General features: G+C 40.2%; 1 protein-coding gene across 2 annotated transcripts in view; it reads right to left on the bottom strand.

Annotated features, from left to right (window-relative positions):
* foxp4 (forkhead box P4) overlaps window positions 1-27,088 on the bottom strand; it is a 311,486-nt gene that overhangs the window by 192,315 nt on the left and 92,083 nt on the right. For both annotated transcript variants that reach the window (XM_061922608.1, XM_061922609.1), the window contains one exon: window positions 8,045-8,224. In XM_061922608.1, coding sequence (XP_061778592.1) covers window positions 8,045-8,224 — 180 coding nt within the window. The remainder of the gene's footprint in view (window positions 1-8,044; window positions 8,225-27,088) is intronic.

Genomic DNA, 27,088 nt, shown 5'->3' with positions numbered 1-27,088 from the left:
TATATACACGCACGTGTGTGTTTCTGAGTGGTGCTAAAACAAGGATAGACCTCATAAAAAATAGAACATGACAAATGGGAGTGGGGACGGACCAATTTCTAAACTGCCTTTTCCTCAAGCAACGTTCCTTGGGGAAGGCCGAGCACGACTACAATCGACTCTCACTTTCCGTCTGCCAGAAGGGGAGCCCGTCAAAGGCGAGGAGGGGGACCGAGAGAAGCCCACACTGACGAGCGGCGCTGCTAAAAGGCAACGGCACCTTTTTGTCGCCTTGCCACGCTCTTTCCTCGCCCCTCTTTCGCTGTCATCGCCAGCTGCTATTAGACCAGAAGCGCTCAATTGATGGCGAGGGAAAAAGAGAAGACAGCAAAGTACAAAAAAAAAGAAAAAAAAAAAAAAAAAAAGAGTGGGGGCGATGAGAGATGTAAGGAAAAGTAGTGAAGACACCTGGTTCTCGTCAGAACACACACATACCGTTTGGAGGTATGTTGGGATTCAGCCTGCTTACATTTCTCCCGGGCGATGCATCATTGCGTGTCTACACCCGTGCAACACACTCTCACTTTTCCACCTCTCCTTAGTCATGGCCTGCAACGCCGCTCTTTGTTCTCGCTGGCTGCCTCCCTCCTCCCCTCCATGATGGGGCAGAACTGTTTTTTCGCTCCCTCGTCCCTTTCTCTCCCCTTGCTCTGTTCTTTCTGGGGGAGGCAGACAGGCCACATTCCACAGGGAGGCCCAGGCGCCCTTTTTCTGACACGTCTCAGCGCTACACTCCTCCCTCATCCCTCTATTCCTTCTCTTCAGCCCCACCAATGACCACCCCACCCGCCTCCCCCTATTCCTTCCCAGCATGCCTGCGCTTTGCCCCTCCTTGTACCTCCGAGCCCTCGGGCCGTACAGTATGTCCCACCTTTCCAACCCCTCCTTTCAACAGCCACCTGCACAATTTAATGAGATGCAACGCCGAACTCTCAAGGTGTCAATCAAAACTCCACCGCAGGTACGTCTGCGAGGGCAGACCTCCTTACGTCTGATGGCTACACTGACACAGATAAGGAACTCGACAGCAGGAACAATAATGTGGTTTCTCTCAGGTCCCCACTTCTGCTGGTCTGACCTACGGCTCGAGCCACGTCGAATACACGAGTTGAGGTACCTCAACCTGAGAGTGTTTTGAGACCAAAGTATTTGTTATGCTTTAAGAAGAAGTCTAAAATTATTACAGAACTCAGCGGCACTTGTACCGATGAAGACCACATTACACCAGTTTTAAAAGTCAGCTTCAAAGTTCTATTCTTACGTTTTTTTTAATGTCTTTGTATCTATCTGACCTGCTTTCGCAGATCCTGAGGTCCTCTAGCACAGGCCTTTTAGATTGACCAAATACCAGAACAAAGACCCATGGTCAGGCGGCATCTAGCCACTGTGGCCCCCACCTGTGGAGCAGCCTGTCACAGAGACTCAGGACTGCAGAGACAGTTGATTTTTTCGTTTACTGATCATGTTAAAATCTTAAGTATTTTATTATCTTATTGTAATGTTTTCTATATTAATATTCAATATTACCTGTAGTATTCTCTCAATGTTATGTTTTTATGAACTTATCAATGTATTATATATATGTTATATATATATATTTTTTTAAACTATTTTTCAGATGGCGTCAATTGTAGTTATTCTCCAGTGTGGACGCTTTAAAAAGTGACGTTTTTCCTCGGATCCTCAATGCCATGTTTTGTTTACTTTTTGCCTTGTGTTTTTGTTTCAATAGTGCTGTGTGCGTGTGATTTATTTATTTATTTCTTCTCTTGTTATTACTATTTTGTGTACTTGCCTGTGTATGAAAAGTGCTATATAAATACAGTTTCATTTGATGATGTAGAAGCATCCTAACCATTAGTTGGCACAGTAAATGTCACACTGGTCCAACTTAGCATTAGCTTGTAGCTAAAAGTCAACATAACTGTTTTTTTTTTTCTCAACAATGGGAGGAAATAAGGTGAGCGGCAAGGGCATCGTTGAGAAGAAGTGGATGCTAGTAATGTTGAAATAATATCTTAACGCTGGACATTTTTCCATGAAAATATGGAAAGGCTGCTGATGGTGTCTTTGACAAAGAAGCAATTAGAAGGAGATACTTAAGCCCACTCTCTAAATGCTGTACATTTGAATGACATTTTTGTCTTAAAACTACCGCAGTTCTTAGTAATACATCCTTTTGTATTGTTTTATACAATATTTCTCATCGCAAACTTTCTTTTTCTTTTCAAAAAGTCATGTTACCTGTTAAAATCAAATGAAATTTACACCAACTCAATTAATTACAATTATTTTCAACAGGAGGCATTGATTTTAGACACAAGTGTTTTGAGTTAAGAGCTCTGTCACAGAACCAATTGAGCTCATAAGTTGAGGTATACTGCATCAAGAACACTTCGATGACAACACTATATATATACATACATATATAAATTGGTTCATGGAGGAATTGAGACAGTTATGGACCATTCATTTGAGACCATCCAGTTAAATTAATAGATATACAATAGAGGCCAAAAATTTGAAATTTGGACACACCTTCTCATTTCAATGCATTTTTATTAATTTTTATGATTATTTACATTGTAGATTGTCCCTGAAAGCATCAAACATATGACATGTTGTGAAGTGAACACCCTTTTAGGTGACTACCTCTTTAAGCTGATGGAGAGAATGCCAAGAGTGTGCAAAGTCGGAATCGGAGCAAAGAGTGGCTATTTTGAAGAAACTAGAATAAAAAATCACATTTTCAGTTATTTCAAGTACCGGTACATGACTGTACAAATGTTCATTCATAGTTTTGATGCCTTCAGTGACAAATAGTCGTGAAAATACAGAAAACAAATTGAATTAGAAAGTGTGTCTAAACTTTTGGCCTGTACTGTACATGACAACTTCATTAATTATTATTCATTTTATGAGTCAAAAAGCTACTTAAAACAAATAAAAAAACAACAACTTTTAAATAGCACCAGAGTTCTTAATTTGTTCATCCGTGCAAACTGATAATACATATTTTTTCCCCTTTTTTATCATAATTATAATATGTTTACTGATAATATATAGCTGTAGCTGTTTTGTTTTTTTTGTATTTTTTTGTTTAGGTAGGGCAGAAATCTGGAGCAAAGGTTGTGCTTGTCTTTCACAGTCCACTGTGGACCGAAGCAAACAGGAGTTCAGCGAGCGACGAGAGGAAGAGAAGAGGATGGAAAGAGAGGGAGAGAGGCATGTTTGTGGTCGGTAGCCCGCTCATGAGAGGAAATACCAGCACACACACACACACACACACACACACACACACACACACACACACACACACACACACACACAGGTGCAAAAACATCGAGAGCCGAAACCCATCCGAAAGAATAAAGACCGGCTTTGTGTGTGCTACAGGTTTGCTGTTTATGTGTGTGCATAGTACTGCATGTGTGTGTGTGTGTGTGTTCTCGGCTGAAGGTTGCTGAGGAAGCAGGGTGAGAATGCAGGCAGGGGAAAACGGGGACTGAAGGGCCTCGAGTGTTCATCATAAACCTGCGGCTTCATCAGCGTAATTAGGGGAATCATTTAAGCAGACTGGGGTTTCCTCAACTGGAACATCAGTTGGCGTCATGCTGGAACACACACACACACACACACACACACACGCACACACACACACACACACACACACACACGGTCCGATTGGATGAAAAGGAGCTTTTTTTTGGGGAAAATATTTTTCGGACCGCAGGCCGTCGACCGGCCAACATGTCCGCACGATAAAAGGCCGGGAGTGGAGGGTGCCAGACAGACAGTAATATTGGAATAGCAAAGCAATCACAAGCCAGTGAATGGTCATTACTAGGCAACCTGGCCGTGTGTGTGTGTGTGTGTGTGTGTGTGCAAGTGTGTGTGTGTGAGAAGAATTTGGCTGCTGGGTGAAGGGGAGGTCTGACACGCTGGAGGCAAAATAAACGACCTAACTGGAGACACTACATGCTGATGTGTCACAGACACAAACACTGACAAACATTTCAGGCATGAAAGACTAAATAAAACAAATGGGACGCAGAACACTGACAGACACACCTAGTGTGTGTGTGTGTGTGTGTGTGTGTGTGTGTGTGTGTGTGTGTGTGTGTGTGTTGGGGGTTCTGGCAATGCAAAGGTTGCGACATTGTTAGACCAAAACAACATAGTTTTGTCGGAAGATTTCAAACAAAACGTGAAGGGTCTGAAAGAATAAGCGGTAGAAAATGGATGGATGGATGGGTCTGAAGGGTAAAATTGAAGAGTGAAGTCCGGCATCCGTGTCCGTAGCTTTCTGGAAGTGTGGCCCCCCAAAACAACTGCATTAGACTGTGTGTGTATGTGTGTGTGTGTGTGTTCTGGCAATTCTGACTTAATGGGGACATCGCTCTGTTTACACAGTCACCTTTAGAGGACTTCTGACGGTATGGGGACCAAAAAAAAAAAAAAGGTCTCTTTGAGGGGAACCTTTTTAAATGATTGTCAGATCCATTCTGAAGATGCCCTAGTGATTTTTAAGCATGTTTAACATCTAATTTGAACTTTTTTTTTTTTTTTTTTTAAATGGCCCTCAGTAGTCAAGTACAAATTTGTGTGAATCATGCAAAATTATTTCAATTTGGTCCCCATGAACCATATTACTTCTTTTTCCCCAGGGTCCCCAGTATGTATGATCAGCACATTACTTCATCAAACCAGAGATTTAAAGATGTGTATGAGCTAACTGGGCAGTGGCCATTTTACCAAAAAATGTTATGCCTCCACAACCTGTAGAAAGGGTGGTCCCCACAAGTTATGATCAAAAATTTGGTCCCCATTCCAAATGATAACCTGTGTGTGTGTGTGTTTGTGTGCATGTGCGTGTGTGTGTGTGTGTGTGTGTGTGTGTGTGTGTGTGTGTGTGTGTGTGTGTGTGTGTGTGTTCTGGCAATGCTGACTTAATGGGACATCGCTCTGTTTACACAGTCACCTTTAGGGGACTTCTGACGGTATGGAGACCAAAAAAAAAAAAAAACAGGTCCCTTAAAGGGGAACCTTTTTAAATGATAGTCAGATCCATTCTGAAGATGCCTAAGTGATTTTTAAGCATGTTTAACATCTAGTTTGAACTTATTTTTTTTTAAATGGTCCTCAGTAGTCACGTACAAATGTGTGTGAACCATGCAAAATTATTTAAATTTGGTCCCCATGAACCATATCAACTCTTTTTCCTCAGGGTCCCCAGTAAGTATGATCAGCACATTACTTCATCAATCCAGAGATTTAAAGACGTGTATGAGCTAACTGGGCAGTGGCCATTTTACCTATTTTTTTAATTCCCACAAGTCATGATCAAATATTTGGTCCCCATCCCAAAGGATGTGTGTGTGTGTGTGTGTGTGTGTGTGTGTGTGTGTGTGTGTGTGTGTGTGTGTGTGTGTGTGTGTGTGTGTGTGTGTGACCGCTCAAACTTACTTTGGACTCAAAAGCATCAATAAGCTTCAACCAGCAGCTCTTCAACTTGTCTCACCAAGTGGGACCTCAGAAACAACGTGGCTTTCAAAGTACCACCATACTGACCAACATTAAAATAAAGTAGCGTAATAGGCCTGAGTTTTCATTAAAAATAAAGTCAGAGTTGTTGTTTTTTTTTTTAAAATATGACATCTCATTATTACCTACTCAGTGGCCTAGGGTAGAATGTTCAGCCCTGAGATAGGTAGGTCGTGAGTTCAAACCCCGGCCGAGTCATACCAAAGACTATAAAAGTGGGACCCATTACCTCCCTGCTTAGCACTCAGCATCAAGTGTTGGAATTGGTGGTTGAATCAACAAAAATTATTGCCGGGCGCGGCCACCGCTGCTGCTCACTGCTCCTCTCACCTCCCGGGGGGTGATCAAGGGTGATGGGTCAAATAACCTAGTGTGTGTGTGAGACAATCATTGGTATTGCCATTTGCTATAATGCATATATTTTCTTTAAAATGGCAGAACTAATATATAGTATAAACATATACTGTATATATTATCTTGCATAATGTCGTTTTGGTCTATTTCTTAACAAATCAAACATCTATTTCTGGTGTTTTTGTTAATTGTTCTTGTGTTTAGAGACTCTTCACTTGTGTCGCGCCGTGTCCACGACGCAAAATGAGCTGCCTAGAGCCAGTGACATTTAAGTAAGACCACATTGCGGACACGTTGCCTCCGATCCAGACAACCTCGTGCGAATGGCTTACGTCATCACAACATACAAAACACGTTTTATTTATGGCGGCCAAATAATTAGTGCATCACTGGTCAATAGTGGACAAATAATATTATGTACTTAACAAAAAAAGGTGAAATAACTGAAAACATGATTTATATTCTCGTTTCTTCAAAATAGCCACCCTTTACTCTGATTACTGCTTTGCACACTCTTGGCATTGTCTCCATGAGCTTAAAGCACATCGGTGAAGTGAAAACCATTTCATTTTAAAGCTCATCAAGAGAATGCCAAGAGTGTGCAACAGGTGGCTAGTTTGAAGAAACTAGAATACACGTTTTCAGATGTATATTTTTTGTTAAGTACATAACTCCACATGTATTCATTCATAGTTTTGATATCTTCAGTGACAACCTACAACGTAAATAGTCATGAAAATAAAGACAACATATTGCATGAGGGAACCCACGCATTCACGGGGAGAACATGCAAACTCCACACAGAAAGATCCCGAGCCTGGATTTGAACCCAGGACTGCAGGACCTTCGTATTGTGGGTTCCCTCCGGGTACTCCGGCTTCCTCCCACTTCCTAAGACATGCACCTGGGGATAGGTTGATTGGCAACACTAAATTGGCCCTAGTGTGTGAATGTGAGTGTGAATGTTGTCTGTCTCTCTGTGTTGGCCCTGCGATGAGGTGGCGACTTGTCCAGGGTGTACCCCGCCTTCCGCCCGGTTGTAGCTGAGATAGGCGCCAGCGCCCCCCGCGACCCCGAAAGGGAATAAGCGGTAGAAAATGGATGGATGGATGGATATTGCATGAGAAACTTTTAGCCTATATATATATATATATATATATATATATATATATAAATATATATATATATATATACATACATATATATATATAAATACATACACACACATATATATATACATACACACACATACATATATATATATACATAAACACACATACATATATATATACATACACACACATATATATATATATATATATATATATATACATACACACACACATACATATATATATCTATATATATATAGATATATATATGTATACATACATATGTGTGTGTATATATGTATATACACATATACATATATATATATATATATATGCACATACTTTTATTTTTTTTTAGGTAAATGTTAGTGTGTTATGAAGATAATTTTTCCCATAATCTGTGAACCCACCGTGTTGAGGATCATATTGTATGTTATTTTTGAGTGAAGCATTGAGGCAGCTGTTTGTCCTGTTGAAATCGGGCCAGTTGTTAGCACAAAATTGGCAATAAAAGTTAAAAAAATAAATAAATAAATAACAAAAAAAAGTATTGGACTTTGGATTTTTTCTTCAGGATCCTCCAGACAATTACATTACTTTCTTTTGTTTCTACATATAAAAAAATATATATATATATGTTGCTAATATGTTGCCGTAGCACACTGCCACAATCAAATACATGAAGGGGAAACCATGTATATTTAATACTTGTGGCCCCTGTAAACATGACACACAGTTTGAACAGTAACACTGTGTTTGGATACAGGATCATAAAACACTGTACTTTAATCAAGTTTGAGAATCCTAGAGTTATAGCGTTGCTTAGTTGTACGTGGCACAACGCGACCAAGCCAGTCCCGTCACATGTGTCCGTCAGTCTGTGACGTAACTACCTGCTGTGCTCTTGCAAAAGTATGGTCGTCGCCATGACAACCTCCATTAACACAAGAGCATCAGAAGAATGCGCCGGTAATCACACACACACACACACACACCTGTTGCTGCTGCAGGTGCAGTAGGTCCACCGGGCTGAGTTCTCCGTTGGCGTCTCCGTTCGAGCCGCCTTCTCTCCCTCCCCCGCCGTCCGATTGGCCGCCGAGGCTGCTGACTCCGTTCTGGCCGGACGGCGTGGTTCGAATGGTCTCAGAGGCCGATTCCACCATCATCACTGGCACCTGAGGGCGGACAACACGGGGACAGGTTAGACAAAAGCGTTCTCCGAGAAAAAAAACCCTGCTCCTATCTGAGAACGCAAACAAAGCCTGGGAGCTAAAGTAAACACGCGGCGAGATAGAGAGGTGAATTGTGTGTGCATTTCCTGCCTGGAAAAGGGCTTTTCGGTCATGAACCGCCCACGCACAAGTGGCCACAAAGCGACACCTGAAGGAATTTTTTTTTTTTTTGTCTGAATGCAGATGTGCGCGTCTGGGAGCGCAGGCGCGGATTAGGATCAGACAGGCAGCAAATCTAAAGTGACAAGGCTGCTAATACCCAGCGATATAGTTAAATAAAAGGCGCATTTCTCCAATAATCAGAGGTGGCGTGCGTGCGCGCCGCGAGCGGGTCGCGCTTTGACAACGCCCGTTTGAAGCACCTTCATAGGGCCTCTCTAATTAGAGCGCCCTCCTTCCACAAAACCAGACAAAACGCGCCGTTCCTGGGTGTTGTTGTTTTTTTCCCCCCCTTTTCCCGGGGAAACAACCCCTCGCAAACACACGGGAACGTTTGCCATCGTTAGGGAGCGCGAGCGTGGGAGAGTGCGACACACACACACACATACACACACACAAACACACACACGGCAGGCGGCTAACACAAAAACAAAACAAACCTTCATGCAAGAACGCGGGTCCGTGTGAACTCCTAATGACGAGCTCAATCCCGCCTTTCTGCCTCATCCGGTTTTAGGAATTAACGCGCCACGAACGCGGGACTTTTAGACGGGGAAGTTCTGATGATGAGCCAAACGCCATCGAGACTTCCACCCGCCATCTCGGTGGGGCTGTGTTGTTGTGTGTGTCGCTTTCAGAAGAGCAGAACTCGTGTCTTCTGTGGAAGGAATCAAACTTTTCCTTGCCTTTGAGACAACAGCAGATAAACCGGTGTGTGTGTGTGTGTGTGTGTGTTTATATGTGTGTGTCGATTTGAAGGTGTGACAGCAGGTGAGGCTGGGACAGAGCGCGAGTGGCCCCATTAATGGGATGTTGCCAGCTGCTTGCTGGGGGGACAGACAACTAAACACGTTGTTGTGCAGGTGGACAGGTTGCAAGTTGACAAGTTTGTAGTATTCCGGTAACAAGCTTTCTTGAATTCTTCTGCACTAATCCTCATTCTTCCAATTTAGTCGCATTTTGGAGGAACTTTGCAATACACGAAAACTCAGCATTTTTTAAATATATTTTTTGCCATTGCACACACAAACAAAGAACACACAAGACTTGCAACAGAGGAAAGGGAGCGGGGGCTCTGGAGGAAGGCTGCGGCTATCTAAGCGTTACCCCGCCGTACATCACCCCTAAGGGATTCAAGCGGTGGTGAAGGCATGGGGTGGGGGTCCAGACAGAGACCAGGTTACAATAATCTCAATAGCCTTAGCACACATAAACAAGTTACAAAGAATCCACAAGTGGGGGCTACGAGGACAGGCAGCTGCTATCCCTAGGGGATTCAAGCGGTGGTGAAGGTACGGGGTGAGGGTCCGGACTGAGACCAGGTAAAAAAAAACTCAATAGCCATACACACATAAACAAAGAATACACACAACTTGCAAAAGAGAGGATGGAGTGGGGACTATGGAGGAAGGCTGCTGCTATCTAAGCGCTGCCCAGCCGTCCATCACTCCTAAGGGATTCAAGTGGTGGTGAAGGCGTGGAGTGGGGGTCCAGACTGAGGCCAGGTAAAAAAAACAAAATACCCTCAACAACCATAGCACACATGAACAAGTTACAAAGAATTCATGAGACTTGCAACAGAAGGGAGGGAGTGGGGGCTACGTGGGCAGGTTGCTGATAACCCTAAAAGATTCAAGCGATGGTGAGAGTGTGGGGTGGAGGTCCAGACTGAGGCCAGAAAAAATAAAAAGACTCAATAGCTATGCACACATAAAAAAAGAACACACAAGACTTGCAACAGAGGTGATAAAGTGGGGGCTATGGAGGAAGGTTACAGCTATCTAAGCACTGCCCCGCTGTCCATCACCCCTAAGGGATTCAAGCAGTGGTGAAGGCGTGGGGTGGCGGTCCAGACTGAAGCCAGGTAAAAAAACAAAAAACCCTCAACAACCATAGCACACAAACAAGTTACAAATAATTCACAAGATTTGCAACAGAGGGGGGGTGGGGGGGGGATCGGGGCTACGAGGGCAGGCTGCTGATAACTCTAAAAGATTCAAGTGGTGGTGAGAGTGTGGGGTGGGGATCCAGACTGAGGCCAGGTAAAATAAAAAAACTCAATAGCTATGCACACATAAAAAAAGGAACACACAAGACTTGCAACAGAGGTGATGGAGTGGGGGCTAAGGAGGAAGGCTGCTGCTATCTAAGCGCTGCCCAGCTGTCCATCACCCCTAAGGGATTCAAGCAGTGGTGAAGGCGTGGGGTGGCGGTCCAGACTGAAGCCTGGTAAAAAAAAACCTCAACAACCATAGCACACATAAACAAGTTACAAATATTTCACAAGACTTGCAACAGAGGGGTGGGGATCGTGGCTACAAGGGCAGGCTGCTGATAACTCTAAAAGATTCAAGCGGTGGTGAGAGTGTGGGGTGGGGGTCCAGACTGAGGCCAGGTAAAACAAATCTCCAGAGCAATGCACACATAAACAAAGAACACACAAGTCTTGCAATATAGGGAAGAGAGTAGGAGCTCTGGAGGAAGGCTGCTGCTATTCAAGCGCTGCCCAGCAGTCTATCACCCCTAAGGGATTCAAGCGGTGATGAAGGCGTGGGGTTGGGGTCCAAACTGAGGCTAAGTTTAAAAAAAATCAATGGCTTTAGCACACATAGACAAAGAATTCCCTAAAGGATTCAATTGTTGTTGAAGGTGTAGGGTCGGGGCCCAGACTGAGGACAGGTAAAAAAAAACCTCGATAGCTATGCACACAAACAAAGAACACACATGACTTGCAACATAGGTGATGGAGTGGGGCCTACGGAAGCAAATTGCTGCTATGTAAGCGCTGCCCTGCCATCCCTCACCCCGAAGGTATTCAAGCGGTGGTGAAGGCGTGGGGTGGGGGTCCAGACTGAGGCCAGGTAATAAAAACTCAATAGTCATAACACACATAAACAAGTTATAAAGAATCCACAAGACTTGCAACAGAGGGGAGAAGGTGGGGGCTACGAGGGCAGGCTGCTGCCATCCCTAAGGGATTCCGGCGGTGGTGAAGGTGTGGGGTGGGAGTCCAGACTGAGGCCAGGTAAAAAAAACCTGAATAGCTATGCACACATAAACAAAGAACACACAAGACTTGCGACAGAGGTGATGGAGTGGGGGCTATGGATGAAGGCTACTGTTAACTAAGCACTGCCCAGCCGTCCATCACCCCTAAGGGGTTCAAGTGGTGGTGAAGGCGTGGGGTGGGGATCCAGACTGAGGCCAGGTAATAAACAACTCAATAGCCATAGCAAACAAACAAGATACAAATAACCCATAAGACTTGCAACAGAGGGGAGAAGGTGGGGGCTTTGAGGGCAGGCTGCTGCTATCCCTAAGGGATTCAAGCGGTGGTGAAGGTGTGGGGTGGGGGTCCAGACTGAGGCCAGGCAAAATAAAAATAAAAAAAATCAATAGCTATGCACACATAAACAAAGAACACACAAGACTTGCAACAGAGGGGAGGGAGTGGTTTCGGTCGGTCATATTTAGGCCAAATACAAGGGTCCTACTGTGACAAACTCCTCCTGGGGGACTTTGACCAAATGAGTCGTGGTTAAAATGATGGATAGTCGACAGACGGGCGATGATAAATTGAGAGTGAATTGTGTCTACGTCATTACATGTGGGCGTGGCTTGGCGCAAAACTTTGATCCGTTGGTTCGCCACAAAACTTTGAAAGTAAAACGCTGCTCGCGGCTTGAATTATTATTGTTATTCGTGCAATGGCTCGTTTAGTCAGGCCAATCTTTTGCATGTTGTTTGGACACACACAAAATTACAGTTGCTGGGGAGTTGTTGTTTTCTTAAAGCAGAACTGGGAGGTCACATTAAATCCACAGAGCACATGACAACTGTGAGTTGTGTTTTTTAAGCGTAGAAAGTCCATTTTGGGGACTGGAAACAGCATTTGTGGTGACACTGCTGCTCCTTTAACGACAACATCTGTTATGCAAGACCTCCGCATTGAAGGCTCTATTACTGACTCGTGTGCGACCACAAGATGAAGTCACCGCTCGGTGTTCTCAACAGAAACAAATTGCGATCTGGTATCAATGTTGACGCCACGCCATACACACACGCCTTGATAGAACTCCTGCACACTTCCGGGGTTGAAAAGCTCATCAAAACACAGATTAAAAAAAAATTAATCCACACACACACACACACACACACACACACATATATATATATATATATATATATATATATATATATATATATATATATATATATATATATATATATATATATATATATATATATATATATATAAAATACTGTATATATGTGTGTGTATATATATATATACATATATATATATATACATATATATATATTATATATAAAATTCTGTATATATGTGTGTGTATATATATATATATATATACATATATATATATATATATACATAAATATTATATATATATATATATATACATACACAGACACTCACACATACAGTATATACATATATATAGACATATATACAGTATAAAATATATACACACATATATGTATATACACAAACACACATATACACACACATATATATACACACACCCACATATATATATATATATACATTCATATACAAATACTTATACATTCATTTATATATATACACAAACACATATACACATACACACACACACACATATATATATATACATATATATATATACATATATATATAGCCATATACATACACACACACACACATACATATATATATATATATATATATATATATATATATACATACACACACACATTCACACATATACAGTATATATACACATATATATATAGCCATATACGTACACACTCATATATATATATATATACACACACACACACACACACATTCACACATATACAGTATATATACACATATATATAGCCATATACGTACACACTCATATATATATATATACACACACACACACACACACACACACACACACACACACACGCACACACACACACACACACACACGCACACACACACACACACACACATATTGACTTTAAACATGTAAAAAGTAAACAAGCAAGGCATTTAATTGACCAAGTTTACTGGGGTATTCCAATCTGATACTGATAGCTATTATCGATCTGATATCAGTAAAAAAAAACAAAAAAACATCGGCTTACAAATGTCTGGATGACATCTAAATGTCCTCCAATAAGCACACAAGGTTTGTCCTGGTAGCCTCCTGGTAGCCTGTAGGCTACCAGGAGCTAGCAGCTACACAACAGCTAAGCACACAATAGCACACAAGCTAGACATACGCAAAAAGGTGTGCTTAAATTAAGAAAATGGCAGTCTGAAACATTTGTAAATTACAGGTACAAAGTATCCTAGGCAGAAGTGTATTAGAAAGCTATTAGCAACAAACTTGTCCGCATCATTTAACTTACCACGTCATGCCCTTAATTTAAGGAATTATCTTCTCAATTTAAGGACAGAATTTGTGTGTCAAAAGGTGACCGAATACTTATGTACATGTGATTTCTTTGTTATTTTTTTAAATTTAGAATACCTCAAAAAAAAAAAAAAAAACTTCATATTGTCATTATGGGTTATTGTGTGTAGAATTTTGAATACACCATTTGTTTTTTTATTCCATAATGAAATTGGGCTGTAAAATAAATTATGGAATCAGCGAAGAGCTGTGAAAAATTTCCGGATGCACTCTCCTCTTGTTGTGGGGCAGACTGGCTCGTACATGCGCGTGCATCCTCTGTTGTTGCCATTCCCGATACAAAGCAGCGCATGTTTCCAACGTATATCTCTGAGCAGAATCGCTATGGAAGCGCTACCGCTGTCAAAGTGGAGGCACGTAAACAAGACACAACGGCTCATTCTGAAGAGATGGTCAGAAAGCGGCTTGAAGATGGCCTGTAGAACATCATCTATGCGACATGTGGACCAAACGACCACCATCACATGTTATGTAGACCACAATGAAGTGTTTGAAAGTAAAAAAAAAATAAAATATGACCCTTTCAGACAGTGTTGAATAAGAGAGGGCGTCTTACACCGCTATTATTATATCAATACATGTCATGTATTGCATTCATTTTCTAAGAGTGCTAACAGTGCGGTGGGGAATTGTCTCATTAAAAACCATAAATCACGCCGCACTACTTCCCTTTCCCTCCAATCCTGGCACGCGTCCATCAGGACCGAGAAGTGGAGCATTATTGTGACATTTAAAGCCAGATTCACTTCAACCCCCCCTCTCCATGCCCGTGAAGCCCGGGCATGGTGTCCGGGGTAAAAACTCCCGGGTGTCGTCGCACGTCTCGCCGAGCGAGGATCGCCCGGACGATTAGCCGTAGGAGAGAGCTCGCAGGTGGACAGGGACTTAATGGGGAGGTGAGGGGTGTGTGTGAAGACGTCACAAACACACATAAAAAAAAAAAAACAAGCGGGCGGCGTGGTATGCCCGTCCAAAGGGTGTGTACTCCGGTCATATCCTGTAATGGGTGTATATAAGCTGGTGTAATGGAGGTCGGGGAAAAGGCAGGGGCATAAATCTCGCCTAAAGTCTTTGATTAGGCCTATGATGCACAGACACACACATTACACACACACACACACATAGCTGCAGGTTAAAGTGTTTCTGGCAGCGAAGAGGAGCGGCTCGTGAAAAAGGCCTGCCTCGACGCGCCGTCTGTGGGCCTTTTTCTTCGTCTCTCGACACGAGCAGCTGAACCTCTGACCTCAGAGTGTGTGTGTGTGTTCTTGTATTTCTGTCCTGCTGGAGACATCAACCAGGAAAATTATCGGTTCTTTAAACGTATGTAAAAGTTTGTTTTTTCATTAAACAAACAAAACCCAAATGCTGGAACACAGCAAAAACATTTACGAGGAAACGTGGAGCAGACGGCGTCCTCAAAGCACGTGCGAACTTGAACTCAGCACGGACAGGATTGTTGATAGTCACCAACGACTCGTGAATAATGTTTATTTCTGTCCTTCTTGAGATATCAACAAGGAAAACTACTGTTACCGGTTCTTAAAACGCATGTAATAAAAAAAATGTTTCATTTAACAAAACAAAAATGCTGGAACACAGCAAAAACACTCACGAGGAAACGTGGAGCAGACGGCGTCCACAAAGCACGTGCGAACTTGAACTCAGCACGGACAGGATCGTTGATGGTCACCAATGACTCATGAATAATGTTTATTTCTGTCCTTCTTGAGACACCAACCAGGAAAAGTTCCGTCCATGTGAGGACCGGTGAACTAATTATCGGTTTTTAAAACGCAAGTAGAATTTTTTTTTTTTCATTAAACAAACAAAACAAAAATGCTGGAACACAGCAAAAACACTTACGAGGAAACGTGGAGCAGACAGCGTCCACAAAGCACGTGCAAACTTGAACTCAGCACAGACAGGATCGTTGATAGTCACCAGTGACTCGTGAATAATGTTTAATTCAGTCCTTCTCAAGACATCAACAAGGACAAGTACCGTCCATGTGAGGACCGGTGAACTACTTATCGGTTCTTAAAACACATGTAAAAAAAATGTTTTTTCATTAAAGAAACAAAACTAAAATGCTGGAACACAGCAAAAACACTCACGAGGAAACGTGGAGCAGACGGCGTCCACAAAGAACTTGCAAACTTGAACTCAGCACAGACAGGATCATTGATAGTCACCAGTGACTCGTGAATAATGTACATTTCTGTCCTTCTTGAGACACCAACCAGGAAAAGTTCCATCCATGTGAGGACCGATGAACTAATTATCGGTTCTTTAAACGTATGTAAAATATTAGTTTTTTCATTAAACAAACAAAACCAAAATGCTGGAACACAGCAAAAACATTTACGAGGAAACGTGGAGCAGACGGCGTCCACAAAGCACGTGCGAACTTGAACTCAGCACGGACAAGATTGTTGATAGTCACCAGTGACTCGTGAATATTGTTTATTTCTGTCCTTCTTGAGACACCTACCAGAAAAAGTTCCGTCCATGTGAGGACCAATGAACTAATTATCGGTTCTTTAAACACATGTAAAAGTTTATTTTTTTCATTAAACAAACAAAACAAAAATGCTGGAACACAGCAAAAACACTTACGAGGAAACGTGGAGCAGACAGCGTCCACAAAGCACGTGCGAATTTGAACTCAGCACGGACAGGATCGTTGATGGTCACCAATGACTCGTGAATAATGTTTATTTCTGTCCTTCTTGAGACACCAACCAGGAAAAGTTCTGTCCATGTGAGGACCGGTGAACTAATTATCGGTTCTTAAAACGCAAGTAGAAATTGTTTTTTTCATTAAACAAACAAAACAAAAATGATGGAACACAGCAAAAACACTTACGAGGAAACGTGGAGCAGACGGCGTCCACAAAGAACGTGCAAACTTGAACTCAGCACAGACAGGACCGTTGATAGTCACCAGTGACTCGTGAATAATGTACATTTCTGTCCTTCTCGAGACATCAACAAGGAAAAGTACCGTCCATGTGAGGACCGGTGAACTACTTATCGGTTCTTAAAACACATGTAAAAAAAATGTTTTTCATTAAACAAACACAATTAAAATGCTGGAACACAGCAAAAACATTTACGAGGAAACATGGAGCAGACGGCGTCCACAAAGCACGTGCAAACTTGAACTCAGCACGGACAGGTTTGTTGATAGTCACCAGTGACTCGTGAATATTGTTTATTTCTGTCCTTCTTGAGACACCAACCAGGAAAAGTTCCGTCCATGTGAGGACCAATGAACTGATTATCGGTTCTTTAAACGTATATAAAAGTTTATTTTTTTCATTAAAACAAAACAAAAATGCTGGAACACAGCAAAAACATTTACGAGGAAACATGGAGCAGACGGCGTCCACAAAGCACGTGCGAACTTGAACTCAGCACGGACAGGTTTGTTGATAGTCACCAGTGACTCGTGAATATTGTTTATTTCTGTCCTTCTTGAGACACCAACCAGGAAATGTTCCGTCCATGTGAGGACCAATGAACTAATCATCGGTTCTTTAAACGTATATTGAAGTTTATTTTTTTCATTGAACAAACAACAAAAATGCTGGAACACAGCAAAAACATTTACGAGGAAACGTGGAGCAGACGGCGTCCACAAAGCACGTGCGAACTTGAACTCAGCACAGACAGGTTTGTTGATAGTCACCAGTGACTCGTGAATAATGCAAATTTCTGTCCTCCTTGAGACACCAACCAGGAAAAGTTCCGTCCATGTGAAGACCGATGAACTAATTATCGGTTCTTTAAACATATGTAACAGTTTTTTTTTTTCATTAATCAAGCAAAACAAAAATGCTGGAACACAGCAAAAACATTTGCGAGGAAACTTGGAGCAGACGGCGTCCACAAAGCACGTGCAAACTTGAACTCAGCACGGACAGGATCGTCACCAGTGACTCGTGAATAATGTTTATTTCTGTCCTTCTTGAGACATCAACAAGGAAAAGTTCCGTCCATGTGAGGACCGATGAACTAATTATCGGTTCTTTAAACGTATGTAAAAGTTTTCTCAGAAAATTACAACATTTTTACGTAAAATTATTACTTTTTTATGCAAAATGGTGACATTTGTAATATATATTTCTGACTTTTATCACAATATTGCTAATTGTGTTGTTCTTATGTAAAAGTGACTTTTTTGAGTAAAATTATGACGATTGTCATAACTTTGCCAAGTAATATTCCGATTATTATTATAATATTGAAAAATTTTTGTAAATAATTTGTAATTTACTTATAAAATTGTGACTTTTGTCGAGTAAAACTACGACTCATTCAAAAAAATGCCAGCATTATAAGCTTTTCTTGTAAAATCGCGACCGTTATTGAGTAAAATTCCAACTTTTATCATAATATTGCACTAATGTTCAGTTTTTCTCATAAAATTTTGACTTGCGTTGAGTAAAATTCCAACTTTTATCATCATATTGCACAAAAAAAATATATATGTATATAGAGACATACTGTAATAACTTGAAGTAAATAATGAAGGTTAAAAACCAAATACAAACATAAAATTAATTTAAAAAAGAAATCAACTAAAAGCAGTCTCTCACAACGTGTCGACTTTTTTCTCAGGAAATTGGGAACAATTTAGAGTTTTATTTCTGTTAAATGAATGTAATATTGCAACATTTTCTCAGAAATTTACTACATTTTTACGAAAAATTATTACTTTTTTATGCAAAATGGTGACATTTGTAATATATATTTCTGACTTTTATCGCATTATTGCCCATTTTTGTGTTGTTCTTATATAAAAGTGACATTTTTGAGTAAAATTATGACAATTGTCATAACTTTGCCTAGTAAAATTCCGATTAATATTATAATATTGCAAAAATTTTGTAAATTATTTGTAGTTTACTTATAAAATTTTGACTTTTGTCGAGTAAAACTACGATTCATTCAAAAAACTGCCAACGTTATAAGCTTTTCTTGTGAAATTGCGACCGTTATTGAGTAAAATTCCAACTTTTATCACAATATTGCACTAATGTTCAGTTTTTCTCATAAAATTTTGACTTGCGTTGAGTAAAATTCCAACTTTTATCATCATATTGCACAAAAATTTAAATAAATATGTATATAGTGACATACTGTAATAACTTGAAGTAAATAATGAAGGTTAAAAACCAAATACTAACATAAAATTAATTAAAAAAAATAAATGAACTAAAAGCAGTCTCTCACAACGTGTCGACTTTTTTCTAAGGAAATTGGGAACCATTTATAGTTTTATTTATGTTAATTGAATGTAATATTGCAAAATTTTCTCTGAAATTTACTACATTTTTACGTAAAATTATTACTTTTTTATGCAAAATGGTGACATTTGTAATATATATTTCTGACTTTTATCGCAATATTGCCCATTTTTGTGTTGTTCTTATATAAAACTGACATTTTTGAGTAAAATGATGACAATTGTCATAACTTTGCCAAGTAAAATTCCGATTATTATAATATTGCAAAAATTTTGTAAATTATTTGTAGTTTACTTATAAAATTTTGACTTTTGTGGAGTAAAACTACGACTCATTCAAAAAACTGCCAACATTATAAGCTTTCCTTGTAAAATTCCAGCTTTTATCATATCATTGCACTAATGTTCAGTTTTTCTTGTAAAATTTTGACTTGCGTTGAGTAAAATTCCAACTTTTATCATCATATTGCACGAAAAAAATATGTATATAGAGACATACTGTAATAACTTGAAGTAAATAATGAAGGTTAAAAACCAAATACAAACATAAAATTTATTAAAAAAATAAATGAACTAAAAGCAGTCCCTCACAATGTGTCGACTTTTTTCTCAAGAAATTGGGAACAATTTATTGTTTTCTTTCTGTTAGTTGAATGTAATGCAAAATTTTCTCGGAAAACTACTACATTTTTACGTAAAATTATTCTTTTTTTATGCAAAATGGTGACATTTGTAATATATATTTCTGCCTTTTATCACAATATTGCCAATTGTGTTCTTATATAAAAGTGACATTTTTGAGTAAAATTATGACGTTTGTCATAACTTTGCCAAGTGAAATTCCGATTATTATTGTTATATTGCAAAAAATGTGTAAATAATTTGTAGTTTACTTATAAAATTGTGACTTTTGTCGAGTAAAACTACAACTTGTTCAAAAAATTGCCAACATTATAAGCTTTTCTTGTAAAATTCCAGCTTTTATCATATGATTGCACTAATGTTCAGTTTTTCTCATAAAATTTTGACTTGCGTTGAGTAAAATTCCAACTTTTATCATCATATTGCACAAAAAAAATATGTATATAGAGACATGCTGTAATAACGAAGTAAATAATGAAGGTTAAAAACCAAATACTAACATAAAATTAATTTAAAAAATAAATGAACTAAAAGCAGCCTCTCACAATGTGTCGACTTTTCTCAGGGAATTGGGAATAATTTGTTTTTTCTGTTAATTGAATGTAATATTGCAAAACTTTCTCAGAAAATTACAAAATTTTTACGTAAAATTATTGCTTTTTTATGCAAAATGGTGACATTAGTAATATATATTTCTGACTTATCACAATATTAACAATTTTTGTGTTGTTCTTATAAAAAAGTGACATTTTTGAGTAAAATTACGACATTTGTCATAACTTTGACAAGTAAAATTCCGATTATTGTTATAATATTGCAAAAATGTTGTAAATAATTTGTAGTTTACTTATAAAATTGTGACTTTTGTCGAGTAAAACTACGACTTATTAAAAAAATTGCCAACATTATAAGCTTTTTTTGTAAAATTGCGACCGTTATTGAGTAAAATTCCAACTTTTATCATAATCATTGCACTAATGTTCAGTTTTTCTCGTAAAATTTTGACTTGCGTTGAGCAAAATTGCAACTTGTATCGTCATATTGCACAAATGTTCAGTTTTTCTTGTAAAAATTGGACTTGCGTTGAGTAAAATTGCAACTTGTATCATCATATTGCACGAATTTTCAGTTTTTCTTGTGAAAATTGAACTTGCGTTGAGTAAAATTGCAACTATTATAATACTGCAAAAATTCGACGTTTTTCTTGTGAAATTGTGACTTTTTTCTTGTGAAATTCCAACAGGCGTTTTTATATTTGCATAGTAGGCACATATTAATATTGTAGATACAAATCTTTACATATCTAGAAAGGGCGGTCCTAAGGAAGTTGGCATTTTTCTGAGGTCTCCAGAAGGTCTGAACTACAAGAAAGTGTGTTAGTGTGTGTGACGATTCCCACTAGCCCGAGGGGACGCGCTGAGGTATGATGATCAGAATGTGTTTGAAAGCAAAAAAAAAAAAGCATAAAAAAACAGCAAAAACAATCATTTGAAGATGGAAAATAGGACTCAACATGTATGATACCTTTGAACAGTAATAGATTAGCTCATATATTATGTGTTGTGTGTGTGTGTGTGTGTGATTGATGAGCACAGAGGAGTCCTGTTTTGACATGCAGAATGTTCCCGTAAATAATGCCTTTAAACAAAAAGGGGTCATATTATGATTTTTTTTTCTAAATGTAAAATACTTTCTTGTGGTCTACATAACATGTAATGGTAATTCTTTGGTCAAAATGTTGCGTAGATTATGTTTTACGGACCATCTTCAAGCCCCTTTCTGACTGTCGCTTTTCGTATGCGCTCCTGTTTACGGAGTCCGTTGACAGATATAAGTTAGAAATATGCGCTACTTTGTATTAGAAACGGCAACAGCGGAGGATGCATGTGTATGTATGAGCCAGTCTGCCCCACAACAAGAGAAGAGAGAGAAAGAGAAAGAGAAGAAACCCGGAATAAAAATAGCTCAAATTTTTACCTTAAGTATTTACGGCGCTTCACCTTTTCCACATTTTGTTAATTTGGAGATTTGATCCAAAAATAGGGAATGCATTCATTTTTGCCCTCAAAATTCCACACACAATACCCTATAATGACAATATAAAAATGTTTTTATGTTTTCGCACTTGGGACGCTACTGTAGCTAATTCTGGCATATTTACTGTGAGACCATGAATACCATGAATTGATTAACGTGGACCCCGACTTAAACAAGTTGAAAAACTTAATCAGGTGTTACCATTTAGTGGTCAATTGTACGCAATATGTACTGTACTGTGCAATCTACTAATAAAAGTTTCCATCAATCAATGCTTTGCTCATATGTTGATTAATAAGCATTGTATTAATCAAATAAAGCTATTCAATTCAATTCAATACAAATCCGGGCAAGAGTATGTGTTCAAAAAGACGGTAATTGCTGCCAAAGGTGTATCAAAAAAATATCGATAGATATTTTAGATACTTACAGATATAAGTAAGAAATGTACACTACTTTATATTAGAAATTTCAAAAGCGGAAGCTTAAAGCTACATAAGAAGATCGAGAAAAAGAAGAAGCTTATCGACTATGGTGTCGACACGGACTACAATGGCGGAATCGCGCACATTTTCAGGACTTATACAGATCCCAAATACACATCAGCAGATACCAGAAGGTAAGAAAAGCTCGTTTTGTATTATATTACGGAACAAAACGGCAGATAATATGTCTTACCTTATACACACACACCATAGCAATACTCGTATGTTCAAAGGGTGTGGCGTCATAGCTTACTGAAGTTGTACTAAAAATATCTTGACGGATTTTTGAGCGCTGTGTGTAATGTTCAATATTCACAATGGAACATTTAAAGTTTTGGTGTTTTTGACTGCCACCATATTGCATTCTACACATATCTCTTATGTATGACTGCCATCTACTGGTCACCCTTATTATTACACTATATACCAATTAAAAATTGCTTCAAGGCCGGTAAGCACAACTATAATTATGCCTTGCATTATGCACACAGGGTTATAAGGTGCACTGTCGATTTTTGAGAAAATGAAAGGATTTTAAGAGCGCCGGAAAATATGGTACATGTATTTTTTTAGTATTTTTTTAAAAACTTGCAGAAAATTCTGAAAAATCTAATTCACATTGTCATCATGGAGTATTGTATGTAAAATTTTGTGGACAAAAATGTAATTTAGTCCATTTTGGAATAGTGAAGACCCAGGACACGTTGGGAATACCATGTCTCCCGGCTGGCCAGGGAACACCTTGGGGTCCCTCCGGGAGGAGCTGGACAAAAAGGATGGGAAGAGAGAAGGCTGAGCTTCCCTGCTTAGGCTGCTCCCCCCGCGACTCGACCTCGGCTAAGCGGAAGATGGATGGGTGGATATTTATATAGCGCTTTTTTCTAGTGACTCAAAGTGCTTTTACGCAGTGAAACCCAATATCTAAGTTACATTTAAACCAGTGTGGGTGGCAACTGGGAGCAGGTGGGTAAAGTGTCTTGCCCAAGGACACAACGGCAGTGACTAGGACGGTGGAAGCGAGGATCGAACCTGGAAACCTTACAAGTTAAGAACCAACCAAGCTATATAAGTTAAAGTTAAAGTACCGATGGTTGTCACACACACACTCGGTGTGTCAGAATTATTATCTGCATTTGACCCATCACCCTTGATCACACCCCTGGGAGGTGAGGGGAGCAGTGAGCAGCAGCGGTGGCCCCGCCCGAGAATAATTTTTCGGTGATTTACCCCCCAATTCCATCCCTTGATGCTGAGTGTCAAGCAGGGAGGTAATGGGTCCCATTTTTTATAGTCTTTGGTATGACTCGGCCGGGGTTTGAACTCACGACCTACCGATCTCAGGGGGACACAGGTATTACTGTTATGTGTACTATGGCTATTGAGGTATTTTTTTTTTTACCTAGTCTCAGTCTGGACCCCCAACCCCTTGCCTTCACCATTGCTTGGTGATGGACGGCGGAGCCCCCAATCCCTCCCCTCTGTTGCAAGTCTTGTGTATTCTTTATGTGTGTTCATGGTAATGAGTCCCTTTCATCCATTCATTTTCTACCGCTTGTCCCGTTTGGGGTCGCTGGAGCCTATCTCAGCTGCATTCGGGCGGAAGGCCTCGTACACCCTGGACAAGTCGCCACTTCATCGCAGGGTAATGAGTCCCATTTGTTTTGTTTTTTTGGTATGACTCGGCCGCATAAGGCTGTGACGTCACAAAAAAAAAGTGTAACTGGTAAAGCGCCGTGAATACATTTTCTAAGGCCGGTCACTTTTTTTAAGTCTCAAACTCCAAACGGCTCGTTTGCAAGTTTGAAAAGAAGTGGCAAGATTGTTTTATAAACATCTCCGCCACGCCTCCATTGTTGGATTTGGAATTTGGGTCCTAAAAACAGGTACCAACAGTTAAGAATAAGAGATTTCCGATATTATCCGCAGTCCGATAATTGCTTTTAAATGTAATATCCGGAATTATCGGTATCGGTTTCAAAAAGTAAAATGTATGACTTTTTAAAACGCCGCTCTACGGAGTGGTACACGGACGTAGGGAGATGTACTGAGCGCCAATAAACCTCAAAGGCACGGCCCAATCACATAATACCTTCAACTTTTCCCACACACACACAAGTGAATGCAAGGCATACTTGGTCAACAGCCATACAGGTCACACTGAGGGTGGCCGTATAAACAAACACTGTTACAAATATCCGCCAAACTGTGAAATCACAACAGACAAGATTGACAAACACATTTCGGGAGAACATCCGCACTGTAACACAACATAAACACAACAGAAGGGACGGCGTAGCGCAGTGGAAGAGTGGCCGTACGCAGCCCGAGGGTCCCTGGCTCAATCCCCACCTAGTACCAACCTCGTCACGTCCGTTGTGTCCTCAGCAAGACACTTCACCCTTGCTCCTGATGGATGCTAGTTAGCGCCTTGCATGGCAGCTCCCTCCATCAGTGTGCGAATGTGTGTGTGAATGGGTAAATGTGGAAGTAGTGTCAAAGCGCTTTGAGTACCATGAAGGTAGAAAAGCGCTATACAAGTACAACCCACTTATTTATTTAACCCATTTAGAACAAATACCCAGAACCCCTTGCAGCACTAACTCATGTAGTGCTGGATGTTTGAGCATGTCCCAAATTCCAAGCTGCTGTTTTGAGGCATGTTATAAAAAATAATGCACTTTGTGACGTCAATTATAAATATGGCAGTTCCATGTTGGCATTTTTTTTTTCCATAACTTGAGTGGATTTATTTTTGAAAACCTTTCAACATTGTTTAATGCATCCAGCGGGACATCACAACAAAATTAGGCATAATGAATCTGTTCATTCCACGACTGTATATATCGGTATCGGTAATTAAGAGTTGGACAATATCGGCAAAAAAAAAGCCATTATCGGACATCTCTAATAACAAATGCGCTACTTTACAATATTAATTTGGTCCAATAATATTTAAATAATAAATACAGCGACACCTAAATTTGTTTCCATACTTAAATAAGAATAACAGAGCGAACGCATGTTACACAGACGTAAACCTGCAGACAATAGTTCTTCTCCGGTTTCTCCATGTTTACATTTTCACACTTTTGCACTATTTTCCTACACTTTATGAAGCATTTCTTACATATTGCACCTCCACTTTAAGAGGTTATCATTAAGTGTTTATTGTGATTCTTAAATTGTGTTTACGTTATCGGAATACCGGCAAAAAAGCCATTATTATTATTATTAATATTATTATTTCTAGTAAGAATAGAGGGTTTTGTGTAATAAAATCCATTTAAATGGTCAGCGCTCGCCGCGAAACCAGCGACACTCGTGCATGTGTGTGTTTGTGTGTTTGTTTTGAGCGCCAGCGATAGACTTGTGTACAGTGTGTATTTGTGTGTGCATCCGTGTTTACAGCAGCTTAGTGAGATAATAAGTCTTTATCGTGTTAGGGGCTCAGGGGGGAATATTTCCAGCGGTCCCAGAACGCCTGTTCTGTTTCCTCCGCCTTGCATCAGCTCACAGGAACGCTGCTTATTAGGCAGACAACTGAGGGAATACGTGTGGGAGTGCTGGGGGGCCGTGGGGGGGGTGGGGGGGGGGGGGGGGCACACGGGTGGGTGGGGGTATGTACCAGTATGTGCACTCCATCCAATATACTTTCATCCTCTCTTGGATCGTTTGTCTCTCCCTGGCGCTCACCAGCGCAGGTTCAACCCCGGAGAACATGAAAGCCCTCGCCCGGAAATAGAACCCGCGCGGAGGTTACTTAAGATCTCGCGTAGTTCTGAGCGAGCGGCAAAACAAGGCGCGTGCCAAATCGAAGGAGCCGCTGTTGACTATGGAGCCCGCGTGAGAGACGTTCCTGTTGCGAAAAAAAAAAAAAAAAAGTATCCACCTTCCGATAACGCGCATTCTCACTAAATACACCGTGGTGACACCTCCGCAGAGCCCCCCCCCCCCTCTGGCCAGTTTAGCTCTAACCTCAAAACCCTAGAACAAACCCACCAATCATGTGGGGGGTGGGGGGAGGAGCAGACATGACTTGGCTGAAAAGGCGTTTTAGGAGCACTATATATACCTCAACATTCCTCCTTATCTTTGGACTATTCAAACGATGAGGCCCCCAATGAGCGTTTGGACCCGGGGGCCACACTTTTTGACTGGTGGCCGCATTGGGGTTGAAAAATGTTGGCCTTGGCCGAAAGCTGACTGTATTTACTTGTTTTTCCTAATCCAGACAACTTTCCCTAGTCATGTGTAAAATGTGCATGTAAATTAAAGAGTCAACTGTATTTACTTTTTTGTTCGAATCCAAACAACCTTCCCTAGTCATGACATGTAGAGATTTGTATGCCTGTGTTACTTTTGTAAACTTTTTTTGACTGGGAGCCGCATTGGAGTTAACAAATGTTGGCCGTGAGCCGAAAGCCGACTATATTTACTGTTATGACCAAATCCAAACAGCCCTCCCTAGTCACCTGTAAAATGTGCATGTAAATTAAATGATATGTAAAGTTTTATATGTGTTGGTTACTTTTGTAAACTTTTTGACTGGGGGCCACATTGGAGTTAAAAAATGTTGGCCGTGAGCCGAAAGCCGACTATATTTACTTTTTTGTCCAAATCCAAACAACCTTCCCTAGTCATGTGGATTTAAATAAACGACATGTAAAAATTTGTATGTTTGTTACAAAAAAAATGGCAGCTGACTGTATTTACTTATATGTCCAAATCCAAACCACCTCGCCTAGTCATGAGTAAAATGCGC

This window comes from Nerophis ophidion, linkage group LG16 (assembly GCF_033978795.1).
Source record: "Nerophis ophidion isolate RoL-2023_Sa linkage group LG16, RoL_Noph_v1.0, whole genome shotgun sequence".
Lineage (NCBI taxonomy): Eukaryota > Metazoa > Chordata > Actinopteri > Syngnathiformes > Syngnathidae > Nerophis > Nerophis ophidion.
The sequence above is the reverse complement of the archived record's forward strand: the minus strand, read 5'-3'. Positions and strand labels throughout refer to the sequence as shown.